The 14,761-nt window shown below is 43.5% G+C and overlaps 1 protein-coding gene across 2 annotated transcripts in view; it reads left to right on the top strand.

Moving 5' to 3' along the window:
• GALM (galactose mutarotase) overlaps positions 1–14,761 on the top strand; it is a 100,906-nt gene that overhangs the window by 48,512 nt on the left and 37,633 nt on the right. For both annotated transcript variants that reach the window (XM_081253525.1, XM_081253524.1), the window contains exons 2-4: positions 5,650–5,804; positions 9,222–9,428; positions 14,068–14,149. In XM_081253525.1, the coding sequence (XP_081109651.1) occupies positions 5,650–5,804; positions 9,222–9,428; positions 14,068–14,149 (444 nt within the window). The remainder of the gene's footprint in view (positions 1–5,649; positions 5,805–9,221; positions 9,429–14,067; positions 14,150–14,761) is intronic.

Genomic DNA, 14,761 nt, shown 5'->3' with positions numbered 1-14,761 from the left:
AGTCTATGAATCTTGTGGGAGTCTAGGTGGAAGAAAGTATTATCCCCAAATGTTCTTAAAAGGGAGAAAAAAAATAGACCCCCCTCAGATTACAATGATCTAGCTTGTATTGACTGTATTGTTCCCCATGTTATTAACATCTTTTGAGAAAGTTAAATAGCATTCTCTTATCAGGATGTGTCACAGGCACCACAAGATGCCAGGTCGAATCAAAGCATCTAAAGTATTCTAGGCTGGGAATTCCCTGGCGGTCCAGTGGTTAGGACTCCAAGCTTCCACTGCAGGGAGCACAGGTTCCATCCCCGGTCGTGGAACTAAGATCCGGCAAGCCGCGTAGTAGCGTGGCCAAAAAAAAAAAAAAAGTAAAGTATTCTAGGTGCTAGATCAAGATAGACATTTTCAATCCTATGCTGTAATTTAGATAATTTAATTATTTATTTAAAAAGGAGAGCAGGCTATTTTCAAAAGATAAAGAAGCATTTAGAATATCAAGTAAGGCTTTCTGATATGTTTAGCCATCTTCGAGGTTGAACTTCATATATGTCATTATAGGAGGCATAACTGCCTCAATCACAATAGTGTGAAATGGCGGTCTGCTACTATTTTTTTTTTCTTTTTTTTTTTTTAAATTTTATTCTTTTTTATTAGTTTCTGCTTTATAACAAAGTGAATCAGTCATACATATACATCTGTTCCCACATCCCTTCCCTCATGCATCTCCCTCCCTCCCACCCTCCCCATCCCACCCCTCCAGGCGGTCACAAAGCACCGAGCTGATCTCCCTGTGCTCTGCGGCTGCTTCCCACTATCTATCTACCTTACGTTTGGTAGTGTATATATGTCCATGCCTCTCTTTCGCTTTGTCACAGCTTACCCTTCCCCCTCCCCATATCCTCAAGTCCATTCTCAAGTAGGTCTGTGTCTTTATTCCCGTTTTACCCCTAGGTTCTTCATGACATTTTTTTTTTTTAATTCCGTATACTATTTTGATCAATTCTGGTGTATTAAAACCCATGTTAAGAAATTGGCGACAGAGGATGTCTTTAAGAAGGGACTCTTGGGCCTCCCTGGTGGCGCAGTGGTTGAGAGTCCGCCTGCCGATGCAGGGGATACGGGTTCGTGCCCCGGTCCGGGAGGATCCCATATGCCGCGGAGCGGCTGGGCCCGTGAGCCATGGCCGCTGAGCCTGCGCATCCGGAGCCTGTGCTCCGCAACGGGAGAGGCCACAACAGTGAGAGGCCCGCATACCGCAAAAAAAAAAAAAAAAAAAAAAGAAGGGACTCTGAGTAGCTGGCGTACAGAGACAGGAAGGAGGCTAGACTTTCACTGTATAGTCTTTTAGAACGTCTGAGTATGCAAGTATTATATAAACAAACGGAGGCAAATAATTTAAAGCAGTAAGATGTGACAGAGTGAGTAAGGGGTTATCTTCACATCACCGTTGAGCCAAGGTGAAGAGCTAAGCATGGGTAATTCCATGAGACATGGTCCTTTCGTAATTGCCAGGTCAGATGTGATCTACCTCTCATTTCCCAGATAGATTTTATACACTACGTGGCTGATGGCCATGGCTGGAGGTCAGAATAGTTCAAAGTCTCCCTAGGAAAATGAGATCTTTCTTCTGTAGAATTCTAAAGAGGTAAACCATATGATCTTTTAGTTATAGCCTAGAAAAATCAGTAGTGCCTCCTGTGAAGTATTTTTTCTGCCATTTTTTGTATTAAAAATATTTTTTAATGTTTTTCATCTGCAAGTCCCACCTGCAGTCATTATGACTTCTTTCAAAACCCGTGATGAGGATATTTGCTTATAAGCCAGAGGTGTAAATAACCTACCCATGCAATCAATGCGATCCCTTCCCCTTCATCTTCCGCCCAGTCGCCACCAACCTCCAGCTATTACTGCCATGAGAGCCATTATGGAAAGCTTAGAAAAAGATAAACTTAGTGCTCTTAGAAAACCTGAGTTTATAACAGGGGGTGGGAGGAAAAGAGACCAGTTTAGAGGTTGCAGTTTAATATTACAGATGCCCAAGAGTCTCCTTGTAGGAGCTTTGAGGATTCCTAGTTTAAAATCTCTGCTTTGTCCCTTAAAGCTGTGTGAACTTGGGCAAGTTATTTAACCTCTCTAGATCTGTTTCCTCACTTGAACCAAATGGATTAAAATGCTATTGGCTGTGATCATGTCTGACTATAGTGAACAATTAATCATTTTAATCTCCTCTCCTTCCTTTGCCCCCAGATATCTTCCCTCTTACTCCTTGAACTTTTTTATTTCACTTTGTTAACTGCGCACAAAATGGCATGGAGATTCCTCTGGGACAACCAGCAGCCATCTAAAAATATATAAAATATTTGGGATGTTTAAAGTGCTTGTCAATTAAACTAGTGTTTATTTTCCTTGGAAAGCCGAAAGAAAGTCACTCAGGTGTGGAGTTTTTGACTGAGAATCCTGAGTGATTTTTTTTGAGATTTGGGGCACTCGTGCTAAAGTTTGGGCTGTCTGAGGTGGGTGTCATAGCTGGGATCCTTGGGGTGTTTGAGGAGTGGACAGGGCCATGCCCCATGGTTAAGCATTTATTAATATATTCTGGCCAGTCCCTTGCCCAGAAAAAGGGACAAACTTTTTCTCTACCCTTTATCCTACATCAGCAACCGACTTGACTGAATCAGCCTTCATGTCTTGACCTAGAAACTTTGCCCTTTTTCAGGGAAGACAGTATTTTCTGCATTTCAAAAACAGGCTTTTTAGTCCTAATCAGAATTTGGGGACTGTCACGTTTTGTAATTCTGACTTGATTTAAAAGCTTAGTAACATGTGAAAATAGTATAAAATCCATGTGTTCTGAAGAGTTTCTCAGAGACAGTTGAGAGCAGTGGTTTCTGCTGTCCTTATGGTTTAATCCTTAAAAACTCTTCATCTAAACCAAGGGCTTCTTACCTCCATGGGCTTAGTAATTGTTGCCAGAAAGTGGTCCCTTCCTAGGGAATTCTTGCAAGTCCATGAGGCCACAACCTTGCTGTTGAATTCGTCCTTGTCTCTGATGCCAAGCATGGGGCTGGCAGAGAGTAGGGGCTTGGTGTACACTTGTTGAATGGATCAATGTAGGAGTCAAAAAGAGATATAGCCAAACAATTTTTTTTTTTTTAAAGAAGATGTTGGGGGTAGGAGTTTATTAATTAATTAATTTATCTTTGCTGTGTTGGGTCTTTGTTTCTGTGCGAGGGCTTTCTCTAGTTGTGGCAAGTGGGGGCCACTCTTCATCTCAGTGCATGGGCCTCTCACTATCGCGGCCTCTCTTGTTGCGGAGCACAGGCTCCAGACGCGCAGGCTCAGTAGTTGTGGCTCATGGGCCTAGTTGCTCCGCGGCATGTGGGATCCTCCCAGCCCAGGGCTCGAACCCGTGTCCCCTGCATTAGCGGGCAGATTCCCAACCACTGCGCCACCAGGGAAGCCCTAGCCAAACAATTTTTGAACAAAAATTCTGCTTTTCTTCACAGTTTTGAGCTCCCGATTAGCAAATGAAATTATATGTCATCAGGGAAATGCAAATGAAAACAACATTGAGACTTATTATTATTATTATTATTATTATTATTATTATTATTATTTTGGCCATGCCGCGCGGCTTGTGGGATCTTAGTTCCCTGACCAGGGATGGAACACGCGCCCTCAGCGGGAAAAGCGTGGAGTCCTAGCCACTGGACCACCAGGGAAGTCCTAAAGACTCCTTTTTGTTACTCAATGTAAGGGGTTTTAAAGCTACAGCTTCAGAGAAGAAGGTGGGGAGAGAGGTGGAAGCTGGTGGAGACTCAGCCTTGCCTGTGCTGAGAGATGGTGGTAAGGTCAATTAACGCCTTGTGCCCTCCAAATAATGTGATGCTTAAGAACGTACTCAGGAGCCAGACTGCCTGGGTTCAAACCCTGATTCTGCCACTATCTAGCTGTGTGTTTTGGGCCAAGTTACTTAACCTTCTGTCGTCAATTTCCATGCCTGTAAAATGAGAGTAATAATGCTGCCTACCTTAGAGCAGTATTCTGAGGATGAAATGATTTAAATGGAGAGCACTTAGAAAGCGGCTGAGACTTAGGAAGCGGTCAGTAACTGTTAGCTCTTGTGAGAGTCTATGGGCAGGACCCTGAGGACCTGCAGATTGGCAAGGAAGTGAACCAGGGAAGACCTGGAAGAGAGTGATTAATGTTTCACTTATGCCCAACCAGTTGAGTCATGGGAACGTGTGACCTATAACTGGCCCAGTAGGTTCAGGGCCCATATCCTGAGAGCCCCTCCAGCCGTGGTAAAAAGAGTTCATGCACTTGAATCACATACTCTTCTGACCCACAGTAGGTGTGATGGATACAGAGTACCACATGAAGGGGGGATGGAGTTCCAAGGACAACTGAGTGAAAAATAGAGCAGAAAGTAATCTTAGCAATAATACAAAAAAATGAACTACCTCCAAACCTTAATCTCTGCCATGATGATCTAAGCTAAAAGATTATAGCACAGAGGAGCTTAAAGACTAGGAAGTTACTGTAATATGCCCACGCATACCGTTGTAAGTACAAGGACACTGTACTTACTTACTTATGTCCCCGCCCTGCCCCCCTGCCCAGAAAAGCCCAACAACAGTTTATGCTCATCAGCATGCCATATAGCCATCAAAAGGGATATGGTAGATGGATATGGAGTCACATGGAATGATCTTAAGACATTTGATAAATGAAAAGTTGCAAAACAATATGTGTAGTTTGTCTCTTTATGTAGAATATGTGTGTGTTCGTGCATTTGTTTGTGCTTATATGTAGTTAATTTAAAAAACAAAAACAAGCAATTGGAAGTGTATATCCCAGACTGTTAGCAGTGATTATCAGTGGGAAGGAGAGGACTTGAGAAGTGAAAGATGGTTTTCATGTTTTACTCTTTATTAAGCTTGCCAGATTTAACAAACAAAAATGTAGGACACCCACCTAAATTTGAGTTTCAGATAAACAATAAATATATTTTATGTGAGTGTCCCATGTATTCTAATAATATGGAAATACTTACACTAAAAAGTTATTCACTGTTTATCTGAAATTCAGATTTAACAGGTGTCCTGTGTTTCCTCCAGCAAGGCTACTCTACATACTTGGGTATTTAATGCTCATTAAAGGAAATTTTCATGTACTAATTGTATGATTTTTAAAAAAGAAAAAGAAGCATAAGATAGTTTCTTTTCAAGACTACACAAAAATATAATTTTTAGTTAAGAAAATTGGCCTAGAAGCAAATTACAGAGCAGCATGTATATCGAGACCTCAGTTTTATAAGAAGAAAAGCATATGCACACATATACTAAAAGATGGAAAGGTATACATACACAGATATACATAAGAATACTAACAGTTCTCTCTAGTGTTGAGATCAGGATGATTTAAGTTTCTTCTTTGTGCTTTAGAAAGCTCTTTTAAAATGTTTGGAAAGAACATGAATTGCTTTTGGAAAGGGAAAAGGTCGTGTGTAAAGAACACCATCTTTCCTTGCTTCCCTGTGGACGCAGATATGCCCAAGTTGCAGCTGCCCTCAGAAGGAAGTGGTGGGCAGCGGTGTGAGCCTTATCTTTGGTTTAAAGTTATAAAAAACTCCATCATCCCATACCCTTGCAGGGTACCTCCAAAAGCAGCCCTACTTTGGAGCAGTGGTTGGCAGGGTGGCCAACCGAATTGCCAAAGGAACATTCACGTTGGACGGGAAGGAGTATCAACTGGCCATTAACAATGGACCCAACAGCCTGCATGGAGGAGTCAGAGGGTTTGATAAGGTGAGTTGGGGGCATCGGACAGAGTCCTCACCTGGCACACTTCAGTGAGTACCTTCAAGCATACCTTCTATTTGCCAGGCACAATCCTAGGCCCTAGAGCAAATGCATGGTAAGGTGATACAGGAAAGAGGCCGCTCCCATGGTTTTGGGGGAGCAGCTGTGCCGGCTGTGTTCCAGGAGCCACCCTTCACTAGCTCATCTGACTCTAATAGGCAGGAGAGCCCTGAGTGAAAGGATGACAGCCCTTAGGAAAGACAGGGAGCACCTTTCTCACAGTTTTGGCATCAGAGTTGGTTGACCTTAGGCACAACAGAAAAGTGGATTAAAAATAATACCCACCACTTCTTGCACACGGCATTTGCACATATCATCTCCCACCCTCACTAGAACCCTGTACTGTCACCAAATGAGAAATCTGAGGCCCTGAAAGGCCACACAGCTCCTAAGTTGGGCTGCCTGACCCAAAGCCCTCATTCCTATACTACAACTGCTGGTGTCCGCCACGGCTGCTCTGGGTGCCCCCAACCCAACACACCCCGTGTATCTGTCTGTGAGCCCCCTCCCTATGCACTGTGGTGCCACATCCAGGCTGCCCTTCCAATGAAGTGCCTCATGCCTCAAAATGACCTCGATTCTCCCCTGTTCCCCCTTTCCACGTTAAAACTCCCATTCCCCAAGTGAATCCCTGGAAAACCAGGTTAGGAAAACAAGTTGGTCAAACAGCTTCTCCCTGAGGTAGGAATGCCTGCCCTCCTGTTTCCTAGCTGCGTGGGAGCCTGCAGGTGAACCCCAGTGATTCTGTTACTAGTCTAATTTCAGAGAGGTAATTTTGGTAGTTAGCTTTCCTTTAAATTATACCACCCAGGTTACTTCCTAGAAAAAAGCCAGAGGAGACAGGAACATGTATGGCAGTTAAGAATCACAGTTTTTTCTTTTCTACCTCTTAGTGCCACCCATGCTGTTGAAGGAAGTTGGTCACTCGCTGTTTCCCCTGTCCTACCAGCTTCCTGTCTGTGGTTTAGAGCCGGACTGCCCCATCACTTCCCCTTTCCTCCATTATGGAACTCCTCACGCCAGGGAGTCATGAAGGCAGAGGGTATCCTCTGTCCTGGCAATATTAGGGCAGAGGGTCTCTGGAATATGCCAGGTGCATGGGCAAACCCCAACCAGAGGAAGTTAGGCCCAGCTCTGTTTGGCCAGGGATCTTCAGGGGAGCCTCAGCACCTTGTTCTAGCTTGTTCCTGCTCACTCTGTTCCACATGGAATTTTCTGTGATGTTGTGTAATGGGGCATGCCCTGTATGAACAAACGCAGAAGGATAGTATTCATGTCCTATGCAGTGTGTCAACTGAGTCCCTTCTGTGAACCAGGGAGATGGGGATTCCTGAGACTCCAGTATAGTGAGGGACTCTTACATAACTGTTGCAGGCAACAAGCCCCATAATACAGATGCCAGTGGTGTGCTACAGGAACTGGGTATGGACAAATTAATGGCAACTAGGGAGGTTGGATTTGAACTGTTCTTGAAGAAAAGATAGTATGTCATTTAATAAGTGGATATTGGAGAGTGGCTGTGCAACAGCCCACAGCGGGGTGGGGAAAGACTTGGAATGTAATCTTGGAGCCATTGAAAGTTTTAGGCCACTAGGTTTTCATGTAGCAACATGAGCAGTATCACATGGACTTTGTTTTAAGCTGCATTTGGTTTCAACAATTACTGAATAATTGTTGGTTTGCAGGTATGTGTTTTTCTACTTATACCAACACATTTTTTTAAAGATGAAATTTGAATAACCTGACAGGATTAGAAATGGTGTAAGTAGGCCTAGAGATGCAAATGCAGAAATTTTCAGGAAATTTGGAAACCACAGGGTCAGGGAAATCCTCCCGTGAATAGGAATTATACTTTCCACTTTATCTGATAATATTGCTTTACACAAAAATCTTTCCATTGTGTCCTTTCACTAAAGGAAAAAAAAAATAGGTAGCAAGTTAAGACGATTTTATTTCAAATATTTTATTCCTAAAATTTTCTGTTTGGGGGATTCCTTTTTCTTTTTTTAATCACACATATACCAGGCAACATTTCCGGGAGATAATTAGGATGTAAAATTAATTTTTTACTAAGGTCAGCGAATTTGTTTCAAATACCAGCTGCTTTCACTGTACGTGAAGGCAGAGACCTCCGTTCCCATTGGGCTCTTCTTCCTGGTAAATGCAGTGTCAGTGAGAGAGATCCAGGCCATGCCAGGAGTGGGTGGCAGAGCCTGGGCTCATGGGCCATTCCTGTGACCCTCAGAAGTTATTATCTTCCAACTCTATTTGCAATGACAGTGTTTGGCCTCAACTCTGCTGTTGGAAACGAAGATTGGAACAAAACATTGACTGAAAGTAAGATGTGGAATAGTGTAGACTGCCAAGCTAAGTTTGAATCCTAGCTCTGTCACTAATTACATGTATGACTTTAAACAAGATATTTCTCCCCTTTAAACAATTGCATGAATTATGACAGGGTTCTACTCCATCCCCTGGAATGTGGGAGGTGGAAGTGGGCGAGTTAACTCCCCTGAACTCAATTTGCTCATCTATAAAATGGGGGTAATAATATTAGTTGGAGCCATGTGAAATTGCCAGTGCTCAACTGTTTTGACCTATAAAGATGGTAATTTCGGTTGGTTCAACTAAATCCTTACCTTATAAAATGGTTTATGTAAAGCACCAGGTCAGTTGCTGGCTGGTGAGCACCCAACAAATGGAGGTCTCATGTCTGCAAAGGGCCCCTTTCCTAGTGACCCGAGAGCTCCCCAAAGGGACCGGGGGGTCTCTGGCTGCCTTGTCCTCTGATGGTGTAGAATAAGGAAGCAGGCTCAGGATTAGACTACTTGATTCAAATCCACTGTCTTATTAGCAGTGTGGCCTGGGACAAGCAGTTTATCCTTTCTGAGCCTCCATTCTCTCATCTTTAAATGAGGATAACGGCACCTACTTTACGTCAGCCCTGAGATAGTGTCTGCGAAGTTTCTAGCAAAGAGCCTAGGCTCATAATGGGCACTCAATAAGGCATATAAGATTACATATACATTTCAGGTGTACAACATAGTGATTCACAATTTTTAAAGATTATATTCCATTCAAATTTATTATAAAATATTGGTTATATTCCCCATGCTGTACAATATATCCTTGTAGCTTATTTATTTTATACATAGTAGTAGTTTGTACCTTTACTCCCTTACCCCTATGGTAACCCCATTGGTAACCACTACTTTTTTCTCTGTATCTGTGAGTCTGCTTCTGTTTTGTTATATTCACTAGTCTGTTTTATTTTTTAGATTCCAAGCTGTCTTTAAATATTGAAATGTGGCATTTAGCTTGGGATTGGAGTGACTAAACGGCTTCAGAAACACTTTCTTCCAGGTCCTCTGGACCCCTCAGGTGCTGTCAAATGGAGTCGAGTTCTCACGGGTCAGTCCAGATGGTGAGGAAGGCTACCCTGGAGAGTTAAAAGTCTGGGTGACATACACACTGGATGGCGGGGAGCTCGTGATCCACTACCGAGCACAGGCCAGTCAGACCACTCCGGTCAATCTGACCAACCATTCTTACTTCAACCTGGCAGGCCAGGTAGGTGAACTTGCCTTTGATCACCTGCTGTAGTGTGAAGTGTCACTTGCCTCTTCTCTCCGGCATTGTGCTTTGTGGAATGACCTGGGGGAGTGACTGGAGAGACTAACCCAGTATGGAATTACCGTGGTGATGGGGTCACCCCTGGGATGAGGAAAAGTGCCCAGCAAAGCATCTGACTCATAGTAGGTGGCCCACAAATGGAAGTTATAGGGAAATGAGTACATTGTGCTGTCCCACACGCTCAGACAGGTAACAAGCTATTTAAAGAACTCCCTGTCATCTAATTATAACAAGTGCTTACATTTGCTTCCCCAGTTTCACTCCTACCACCCCGCCCCCCGCCACCAAAATTACTTCCAATTAAGGCATTTTCCATCACTGGATCCTTGAAGATGTGCTTAGCCCAGCCCCTTTAGATAAATGCTGCCAATGTCTGTGTGCTCCCGCTGTACGGCCCACCCTAGGAGTGGTGTGGAGACACTGACAGCCCCCCTTAGGTAATTCCCTCTAAACTACCTCATTCCCTCCTAATGATAATATTTTAGCTTGCTACATGAGACAGAATAAAAGGCTTAGCTAAAACCTGTAGATTCTATCTGTGACTTTCTCTTCATCTAAGAAGCTCATCATTGTACACTAGACTTGAATTGCTTTGGCATGATTTCCTACCACAAGATGATGTTCACAGCCAGCTTGTAATATCTTGCATTTTTACACTTTTTAGGAGTTTGTTGATGATATGCTGATTTTTTTTCTAGAATCTTTTCAAATAGCATGAGTTAATTGGTTCTTACATAATTTGAAAATAAGAAAGACGGTTCTTCACTTGCTTGTTCCTTATCTTCAGGAACTTCCACCATCCTTCTTGAGATCTTAAAGACAAACCAAAAAATAAACATGCACAAGCCGTAAGAGACACTGCAATCATGAGCATAAAGACCCCACTTTTTAAAATAAGTTCAGAAAGAAACTTGACAGAAATAGAACAAAATATTAATGGTTTTATGTGGGTAGTAGATCATGGTGATTTTTCACTATTTTCCACATTTTTGTAACTAAGGGGGTGATCTAAAGGAATAGATTCAGAAATAGAAAAAGAAATTAGGTGTGAAGTACTACTCTGCCAGTGTGTTCCAATGAAAGACGCAAAATGGGAACGTAAGGTTCACTAAGGCTCTTTCTGCTTACGTGAGAGGAGGACCCTCCTGACCAGAATTTTCTACCCTTCCAATCCTACAAGGACTTGGAGTGACTCCTAAAATTTTCTAAATTTTTTTCCAGAGGCTGAATAGTTTCCCAGATCACAGACCACACACAGAAGGGTGGTCAGGGTCAACTCCCTTCTGTGTGCTGTCTTAGTAAGTACAGCTCACATCCACAGCCTCTAGCTTTAGGGATGGGGTGGGTGAGGGCCACCAGCCTTTTGGAGCATCAGGTAAGGGTTGGTAGGCAGTTACCCGGCCTCGGGTCAAGGGGTCTCTCTGCATTTTCAGAACATCTCTTGCCCTACCCGGAAAAGCATTATTGTGTGTCTTAAACCCTCCCCAGGTAAATAGCTCGAAACTTGATATTTTCAATAGTCAGCTCATCTTACATATTTTCTTTTTGTTTGTTTTTTAAATTTAATAAGCAGTATTTTTGTCCTACTTGGGGGTCAGACTTTGACTCATCACTTCTAAGTTTGAGTGTTGGAGGCCTAGGGGGAGGAGAGCGGTGTGTTTTTCAAAGAATGGAAAAGGTATGTAGGTTGCAGGTTGGTTGATTTTTTTTTTGGCTGTTCCTTTCTTATCTAACAAACACAAAACTAGGAGAACTTTTTTTTTTTTAACTGAAACTTTATCTAAAGAACTATGAAAGCAGGCCTGGGGCAATTTGAGATGAAAAGCAATAGTTCTGGTTTTGGTATGACTGTGTAGGTATGTCATCAAGGACCCAAATTCTTCCATCGTTCCATTCTGCTTCTTCAGTGCTATGGTTTTTGTCTTCAAGCTTATCCCTTCATGGTCACAAGATGGTTGCCACAGCTCCATGAATCACCTCTTCGTATAGTCACATCCAGAGATAAAAAAAGGAACTATTCTTTTTTTCATATCTCTAATGTTCCATTTTTAAGAACAAGCAAAACTTTTTCTAGAAGCTCCTCAGTAGACTTTCCTCACATTTTGTTGGCCAGAAGTGTGTCTTATGCTCTGCTAAACCCAGTCACCAGCAAGGGAATTAGACTACCATGGTTGGCTTAGACAAATCAAAGTTTGCCCTCTGGGGCCTGGGTGGGGGTCCTTTCCCTGAATATATCCTCACATAGGATAAATCAACAAGTCAGTGTTCTGCCAGGGGAAAGGGAGGGTGCTGATAATGGAGCTGAGATAGCTTATGGGTAGTAACCAAGAGTGTCTGTTACATCCTGCTAGAAGTAATAAGAGCTGAAGTAAGGAAGTGGTAGTGGCAATGCACAAAAAGGTCTTTAAAGCCCCATCCAAGCCGCAGTGAGCTCTATAAATGGTTAATGTTACAAATAGTAGCAGCCAAAGTTAACCAAAGCAAACACTGAACTCAGAGATGGGCCTCAGTTCTGTTTGTGAATCAGCATTCCTTGCCAAGTTTTCATCAGCCTGAAAAGGAAAAGAATCCAACAGTAATATTCCACCAGAGCAGACATCGCATTATTCCAGGTCAGAAGAGTCATAAAATGAAAAGCATGCTTCCTTTACTGAAGGAATGTTACTGCTGTTTAATGAGCCAACAATTCAGAGAGTGGGTGCCTAGTCAGTGTTCCCTTCCTTCTCCTCCCAGGCTTCTCCCCAACATCTTGGACTCAATTTAGTGGTGTGTGACTTTCACACTGAATCATTTTCTTCCTGCCCTAGTGCTAAAAAACAAACAGAACAAGGAAATTCCTAAGAAGCTCTATTCATAATAATAAAAAAAACTCAAAACAACCCAAAAGCCTATCAATAGGAGGACAGATAAGTTGTGATATATTTATACAATGGAATACTACTCAACCTTGAACTGAGCATTGAACAATTAGAGCCAAAGGAAGGGTCCCGAATTCTCATTCCCTCACAGCTGCTGCCCTCAGTCCCAGGGGCCTCTTTGGTACTGGCAGTAGCCTGAGGCCTGAGGTGACAGTAGGGAGAGCCACACGGGAGAGAGACCCCTCTAGGCTGGAACAGCTCTAGGCAGGGGTGCAGGCCACTCCCATTTTGGACCTGCCTTCCCAGGTCAGATCAGGGACCAAACAAGCGGCTCAGATAGTGTGGGCAGAAGCCTCTGCCCCAGCCTTGTCTCCCACCCACTCCTACCCTTGACCGCTGGGACAGTACAAGAGAATCATAGTTCGTTAGAAACAGAGCCTCCTGGTAGTGTACATAAACCAATTTCTGTCATGTTTAGACATCGACTCTCACAGCCTCTGAAATCTTGGCCTTTGTCCTCTGGACGACTCCATTTGATTGTGTGCCTGAGGCCTTCTGACAGTAGAATATGTTTTCAGTTAACCCAGAGCACTGCCTCTCTCTGCTCACTTCTCAGGAACCCCTCGGAGGCTTCAATTTAGCTGAGCTCAGGGTTTCTCAGCCTCGGCACTGTTGACATATGGGGCCAGAGGACTCCTTGTTGCCGGGGTGCGGAGGCTGTCCTGAGCATGGTAGGCTGTTTGGCAGAATCCCTGGCCTCTTCACACGACTGCTTCCCCAGTAGCGTTACCACCGCCAGCCGTGACAATCAAAACTGTCTCGAGACACCTGTGGGGCAAAATCACCCCTAGCTGAAAACTACTGGTTTCGTTTATTTTTGAGCATTCACTCAGCAAAAGCCCTCACTTGGTTTCCTTTCCACATCTGTTGCTATGAAGCTTTAAAATACTGTTATTAAAATGTAATCCTTTTTATTAGAAACATATGTGTGTATTTTCCAGTTTGCAAGCAACACAACGCATCCTTACTGAACTGTTCCCCAAGAACCCTGGACAGAATGGGGACATCAGCCCGATTTTATACTGAAGGAAATAAGTCCAGAACTAGACCCCGGGCCTTTCTGACCACCTACCAGTGCTTCAGGGACCAGCCTTTGACTCCGCCAGGAGGGCAGGCTGCATCTTTACAGGGGAGATGGGACCCAGTTCTGACTTCCAGGCTTCTGCCATGGAGCAGGGAGTGGGTCCTCTGAGTGGGAACTAGGCCAGAGAAGGGGTGACATGGCCCATGCCTAGTGAGCCTAGAGGTGATGCTTTGGCTGTCCAGCACCTGTGTGTTACAGGTCACTGACCCTTGCTCTTTTGTTTGCCTGGCATGTGAGGACAGTAGAAGAAAACCCTCTGCTAATAAGTCAAAATCCAAAAGGCTTTCAAACCACTGTTGTTTCTCTGACTTTTCACTTTCATAATTCCATTCAGAAAAGAACATGCATGCTGGGGTCACACTCGAAAGTTTCTTCCAAATGTATCGGCTGCTATTTTTGAGCCCTTATCTACCTAACTTAAATGAACGAATTAATCGTCATCATAGGTCAAATGGGATTTCTAAAGTTTTCGTCAATACTTGAAAACATTTCTGCAAGAGAAGTTATAAAGCAAATATATAAAATAAGACTGAGCACTAACCCTTCTTTTCTTTCTCTACTTTTTCTCTCCCAGGGTTCCCCTAATATATATGACCATGAAGTCACTATAGAAGCTGATGCTTTTTTGCCTGTGGATGAAACCCTGATTCCTACAGGTTGGTGAATTTAAACCTTTTATGGGAATGCAGAGCTGGGGTGCAATGTGAGAAACATTAAAACTTCATTTCCGGGCTTCCCTGGTGGCGCAGTGGTTGAGAGTCCGCCTGCTCATGCAGGGGACACGGGTTCGTGCCCCGGTCTGGGAAGATCCCACATGCCGCGGAGCGGCTGGGCCCGTGAGCCATGGCCGCTGAGCCTGCGCGTCCGGAGCCTGTGCTCTGCGGCGGGAGAGGCCACAGCGGTGAGAGGCCCGCGTACCGCAAAAAAAAAAAAAAAAAAAAAAAACTTCATTTCCCTAAATATATTTCCCTTGTTGGCCTGACACTATGCCCATAATTACCATGATTAGTCATTTATTTTGATTATGGTTGGGTGACCATATACTTAAACACCCAAACCAGGACACTCTTGAGAAAGGGGAGAAAGGGGATGCTATTAATAATTTTGCCAAGGCAACAGGCATAAACTGAGATGATCCCAAAAAACTGGGTCAGATGGTCATCCTAGCTGAGCCATAGACTCCAGAAGTTCTCCATTAAAATGTAAATCTGTTACTCCTTAGCATCTTAGCAGAGATAAATTTACCTAAGCATTACCTCACAACTGCA

The sequence above is a fragment of the Mesoplodon bidens genome (genome assembly GCF_964165515.1).
Source record: "Mesoplodon bidens genome assembly, chromosome: 14".
In the NCBI taxonomy this organism is placed as follows: Eukaryota; Metazoa; Chordata; class Mammalia; order Artiodactyla; family Ziphiidae; genus Mesoplodon; species Mesoplodon bidens.
The sequence above is the reverse complement of the archived record's forward strand: the minus strand, read 5'-3'. Positions and strand labels throughout refer to the sequence as shown.